Source organism: Myxocyprinus asiaticus, chromosome 36 (assembly GCF_019703515.2).
Source record: "Myxocyprinus asiaticus isolate MX2 ecotype Aquarium Trade chromosome 36, UBuf_Myxa_2, whole genome shotgun sequence".
Classification (NCBI taxonomy): domain Eukaryota; kingdom Metazoa; phylum Chordata; class Actinopteri; order Cypriniformes; family Catostomidae; genus Myxocyprinus; species Myxocyprinus asiaticus.
In genome coordinates, this window is record NC_059379.1 from 38,767,870 (window position 1) to 38,774,336 (window position 6,467).

Below are 6,467 nucleotides of genomic sequence, written 5' to 3' on the forward strand. Positions count from 1 at the left end.
ACTGGGCTTAAAATGACAGCACAACAATGCACTTTAAGTGCTTCTTAACAGTTGCTGTCCAGGTTGCTCATCATTTGTAATTTCATTATAGCTTTCTGCGTAACTTTATAAATACTTGTAATTAACCTTGCTGGGAAATGCTTAACGTTATTCTATTAAATAATCAAACTAATTAACTACATAATTAAAAAGTATAGTTTTGTAATTATTTAGTGCAGTACAATCTATTATTTTTACACAATAACTGCTTTGTTCATCATATGTGCGTTTGCAATGTTTTTGTTTACACAAATTCCTCTGTGGATGGAGGTGCAAGCTCAGTGAAAAAAGAGTATAAAAAATATAATGATGTTTACCCTTTTGCCAGTAGGCCTATTGTGTAGGTAATTTATTGATTTAGGCCAGTTGTAATCAATAATATAATAATTTGTACTCTTAATAACAGTGTAAAATCAGTTTTCCTGTTAATCAAGACACCTGAAATAAATTTAAAAATATGGGCAAAGTGGGATTGATTCATTTAGATTGATTCCCATGCATTATATCCATATGTATTTCCTTAAATGGTAAAAAAAAAAAAAAAAAAAAAATAATAATAATAATAATAATAATAATAATACATTGCTTAACAAATCTTTTGGAAGTTAACAATTAACTTATTGAGCTAATTAATTAAAGCTAACCACCAGTCAGAAAAGCCATGGCAAAGAAAATAACATTTAGGTAAATCTCGCTAAGGTTATAAAAAGTAAAATTCACATATAATTATTTAAAAATGTAAAATAGTAATTCTAAATAATTATAGAATGTATAAAATAATTTTTCCTCTGTCCCACTGTTACTGGTAAACAGGGACATTTAAAGAGTTCTGAGTTTATTATTAAATTACATTGTAATAATTAATGATTAAATGATGAAGAATGATTAAATGGCCATTTAGTGCAGTTTTTTTATATATATTTTTGTTGAGCACCTGCACTTTTTGTTGTTGATGTGCAATATACAAGATTACAACAAAACGTGTACCACTTTTATTGCCTGAAAAAAATAAAAATCTGGGATTTGGTCAAAAGAGGGTCTTCAAAGAATTTTCTTGCCTGTTTTTTGTATTTCTTTAGTTTTAATTTTGACTAAGTTATGAGACATCAAAGTGCCAAGAAAAGCAGGCTATACTTTCCAAAACCCACTTTGCCCATATACATCTGAAGCCCTGTTTTACCAAAGCCATCATTATTTATTTTATTAAATTAAGTAATATTTAACAACTTTCAGCGCTTCAACAAACTTACATGAAATTTTCATTTTTTTACAGTATTTTCGCACTACTTTCATGATGAGGAGATAAACTCCTTGACATAACGTCGAATATTTCCGTCTTAGTTCAGCACCCTAGTACCGGACAGCTCCCCTTGCGATGCACTTAGGTTTTACTTGAGAGAGCTACGTGATGGTTTTGGAAACAGGCGTTACTCCATCGTAAAATAACCAAACCTACGACGTTAGTTAGGATCATTTTAAAAGCGTTGCCGGGTTAAACCCAGCCCGTGTGGTGTTTCCAACGTTCAACCTCCATGCAATTCAAGACCATTGACGCCAGGTGTCCTACAAGAACCATATTTCTTTCAGTCCATTTGAAACCATAAATGTCAAAAAATCAGACCACAATAATGACATTTTATGTTGAGGTTGTAAATTTACTATTTTGAAAGCGACATTACAGGAGAGTCAATCACAAACAAACTGAGATATGTTTAACAAATGAGATGTGATTCACAATGCTTAGCCTACTGATAGAACAACACAAAATCCTACACAACAACATTTTACAGGAGGGGTATATATATATAGGATATATATATATAACATTTGGGAAAATAACGGGATCGCCTACTCGATTTGAAGAAAACAAGTGCAACTACACAGTGAGCCATTTCGTAAAGTATTTCCATTTCCAGTCCTTCATCACAGAAACCTGTCTGCGCAACTGAGCGCGCACACACACACACACACACACACACACACATACACAATAATATGTATTAATAGTTCAATTTAAATTAGCAATAAAACAGTAGTATTTATTATATATATATATATATATATATATATATATTCGTTTTTTGTTCATTCAACACATTCCCTCACCCCATGTATTTGTGTGCACTTGTGTGAAGTTAACATGCAAGCGTGTTACACTGTAATGACGTGCGTGTGCAGCGGCAGCGACAGATGGCGGGCTCCTCTTCCCTCGGGAAGGCAATCTCTACGAATGCGGGCGCGTGTCAATCACCCGCTCTCATGTGATGGCTCCTGCCAGTGACGTGCCCACCATATGGCCTGGCATCAGAGCAGGTATGTAACCCTGCCTGCTAGCGATGCCACACCGCCTCTCTGCAGTCCGGGGAAGGGATAACACGTACCGAATCACACAGACAACCGCGCCTCTCCACCAGCCTGAGCGTTTGTAGGGAGCTAGAAGGAGAAGATGATGTAGACGCACTCGCAATTAGCCGAAGAGCACCATAAACGAGGTGAGTTTCCAACACGACAGAATATATAATTGTGGCAATTTCTCATCATTATTTAAAGGAAATTTTTCTCAACGACTGATATAGCTTTTAATTCGTCTAGCTAATATAGATTTGTATCATCTGTTTATCTTTTGCTTATGTCTTTGAACTACGTTATCACAGGCTACATTTTAATTAAAGCAATCGATGTAAGTCAAAAATCCGATTCGTTTCGCTCAGAAGCAAATGTCAAATCAATAACGGCTGCTCAGTTTACACTAATTCAGCTTATTTGGACATATTTTTACCTAAGCATGTTCCGAAAAATTTGCTTTGACATGAGAATGATTTGTAAATTGCGTTCTTTACTGGGAACATTGTTGTACATGCCAAAGAAACTGTTAAAGCGGAACGGGCGGAGTGAAGCAGTCTACTTTTAGCAGTTTTTCGAGTGTTACACGGGAGCTTTCTTTTCAATTAGTAATTTGAACGTCAGCAGTTATTATTACCAATAATATCACACTATAGTTTACATTATATTGTTATAGGCTATGCAAAATATTTAAATAAAATATTGCGCATCACATAGCCTATTCATCATCAGAAAGCGTTTCATAACAAAGCCGCTTGATCGTTCAACTTTATTGTCTTCTTTTAAACCATAAAATTGGCATTTAATTGTTTTCTTCTGCAACAAGGTGTCATATGCGTGAGTTCATTAAAATTAGGAAAAATCTTTTTAAAAAGTTGTTGACGTTATTAACTAGGTTTAAACATGATATGGGAATGGAAAAGAGGGAACGGGATGAAGACAGACGTTATTGTAAGAACCTGGGCTTGGGCTACATTTTAGGGACCCCGCCCTCATCAAAAGAGGAAACGGTAATTGACAGTTCTGTCCATGTATCAATATTAGAATGACTTTAACGTTATTCAAATTTAGTTTAATGTATTTCGCGGTTTAAAGAGGTCTCGGGAAGAGCGTTTGGTTCAATTCAGTAGCCTATATTTCTGATGTGCTGGAATGCCGCCAGAATGAAGAGGGAAAGGATAGGGTGGAGGGGTACCCGCTGCTCAAAACGCCCCCTGAGACCCAAAGACAGGGCCCGCACGCGAGGACCTGCTGAGAGGGGCCAAACAGGACTGCGGAGATGGGGATTTGGGGAGTGAGACCGTCTGGCGACGTCTGTCGCTCTCCCTGAATTCAAATCATGCCAACACCATTTTAGAAGATCTCTGTCACAGATGTAGCACCGGTTTCTTCTGACATTCGTTATTTGTTATTTATATATAGTAGCCTATATATTTTACGATGTCATTTTTTTTTTTTCTGTGCTTCGCTCTTCATATATGTGACCATATGAAACTATATTCGAAAACAACCTTCGCTTTGGTCTACGCTGGCAGAGCGAATTAAAATTGCTGTAAGCGATTTTAACAGCTCTAGAACTTAGAAACGGGAGCAAAATAGCGTTCTTAAATTTGGAATGTATTGACAACCGTCAAACTGTTTTTTAATGTTTACAAGGCCTAGCGCTGTCACAGAGGCTGTTATGATATTTCATTGGACCTATGTCATTCATTCTTTTAGGGAATAGGAGATTTTCTGCTTGTTAATTCATAAAATAAAACACTTAAAAAAAAAAAAAAAAAAAAATAGCTCACAGTAGGCTAAAGTTAGCTAACTTTCATTGTAGTGGATGTTTGATTATATATTTCTCACCACACATATGTGCAGTACACAATTTTGACTGCACGGTTTTATTATTCTTTCATACATCCGTTAACTCGTTCTCTATGTTTCAGTGCCGCCACCATGTTGACGAGATTATTCAACGAACCTTCACTGCTTCCGGACATGCAAAAGTTCGCGGGCTGGGTTGATGACAGCGGGAGTGAGGACTCCAAAACCAAGGACGAAGAGCAGGAGCACTGTCGCCTAGGCGACGAGGACTTGGAAGAGGGCGATGGAAAAGGCGGGAGCAGCCGGGCTCAGTCGGAGATTGCAGGGGAGGAGGATGACGATGAGGACGTTGATGAAGATGACTGTGGGGATGAGGGGGACGGAGACAGGCCTAAAAAACGCGGGCCAAAAAAACGCAAGATGACACCGGCTAGGGTAGAGCGCTCGAAAGTAAGGCGCCAAAAGGCGAACGCTAGAGAGCGCACGCGCATGCACGATCTGAATTCAGCACTGGACAATCTGCGCAAAGTCGTGCCGTGCTATTCTAAAACTCAAAAACTCTCCAAAATTGAAACACTAAGGCTGGCGAAAAACTACATTTGGGCGCTCTCAGAAATCCTGCGGAACGGGAAGAGACCGGACGTGGTTTCTTATGTACAGACACTGTGCAAAGGCCTTTCCCAACCCACCACCAATCTGGTGGCTGGCTGCCTCCAACTTAACTCACGGAATTTTCTAACGGAACAATGTCAAGAGGGAGCGCGCTTTCACGTGCCAAACCCCTCGTTCTCCATGCACGCATATCCATATCAGTGCTCCCGTCTATCAAGCGCACAATGTCAATCTGGATCCAATACACATAGCATTCGCAATCACTCTTTCTGTTCGGCCTATGAGACTGTGTACACCGGGGGCGCGTCCCCAGAATACAACAGTCCAGATTATGAGGGCCACCACAGCCCTCCGGTGTGTATAAATGGCAACTTTTCTTTGAGACAACAGGAATCCGTTTCACCAGACACGGAAAGAGGTTATCATTATTCTATGCATTACACCGGTCTGCACGGCTCCCGTCCCTCCGCTGCTCATGGCCTTGCCTATGGCCCATCGGGAGCGCGCAGCGGTAGCACGCACTCGGAGAACGTTCCACCGTTCCATGATGTTCACGTGCACCACGATCGGGCACCTGCATACGAGGAACTGAACGCTTTTTTCCACAATTAGGTGTCCCCTCTGTTTTTGATTTTCCAAAAAAAAAAAAAAAAAAAAAAAAAAAAAAAAAATCCATTATGGACCTTCATGAAAAATGAGTGTAATAATAAGTTGTCGGAACAAGAATCAGTTTGCTTTATTAAAACATACCAAGTGGGAGTGCAATTTCTGAATCAAATGTTTGAACCAATGAGTCACTTATGTAACAAGAAAAATGAACCAAATTGCTTAACGAAGACTGTTTCCTGATTAAATAAATAAAGAACCATATTGTTCCAGAACCATCTGAGGCTATGATTTCCTATTGGGAATTGGTGAGACAGGAATTTTAAGAGTAGTTCAGCCAACTAAAAAAAAAAAAAAAAAAAAAACAAAACATCTTAAATACCTAATGAGTAAATGTTAGCCATTAACAATAAAAAATAATCTATCTGTCTGTCTGTCTGTCTGTCTATCTATCTATCTATCTATCTATCTATCTATCTATCTATCTATCTATCTATCTAGGCTGTCTGTCTGTCTTGTTCATTTTTATAGGCTAAATGTTTTCTACATTTCAACAGAGTACATTCAAAACAAGAATTTTGAGTTATTGCACGTTTTTTTTTTTTTTTAACTGATTTAACTGATAAAAAGTCAGTATGAGAAATTTCGAATGGCAATGGCAGCTGTAATTTCACATTCAACATGGTCAAAATCTGATTATCTGTGTGGTCCAATCAGGTATGCACCAGTAGATAAACACTTGTCCAGTCCTACTGACATGTCCCGTTCGCTGAATGAGATGAAATGCAAAGTGGTTAAAGATGAACTAAGATCAAACATGCCATTATTCAGTGATGTTAAACAAAGATTATATAACAATCTAAATTTAGATATCTGGAAGACTAAATTAAACCTAACTTATATTGAATAGCTGTACAATTATCATACCGCATCAACTTTATATAAACGCTCATCATTTCTGTTTGAACAAAGAACCTATTTCGATTAATTCGAAGTTGATGTAAAGAAAATTTAAGGTATGAAATAAAATAAGATAAATGAATGAATAAATACAT

At 37.7% G+C, this 6,467-nt stretch overlaps 1 protein-coding gene across 2 annotated transcripts; it reads left to right on the top strand.

Moving 5' to 3' along the window:
* Nucleotides 1-2,264: 2,264 nt before the first annotated feature.
* Nucleotides 2,265-5,782, top strand: LOC127427132 (neurogenic differentiation factor 2). Of its 2 annotated transcripts, none has more exons than XM_051674544.1 (2): nt 2,265-2,356; nt 4,317-5,782. In XM_051674544.1, the coding sequence occupies exons 1-2, from the start codon at nt 2,304-2,306 to the stop codon at nt 5,416-5,418; spliced, it is 1,155 nt and encodes a 384-aa protein (XP_051530504.1). In that variant the 5' UTR covers nt 2,265-2,303; the 3' UTR covers nt 5,419-5,782. The 2 variants fall into 2 exon arrangements, with proteins under 2 accessions (XP_051530504.1, XP_051530503.1); XM_051674543.1 differs by lacking the exon at nt 2,265-2,356 and adding an exon at nt 2,384-2,531.
* Nucleotides 5,783-6,467: the final 685 nt, after the last annotated feature.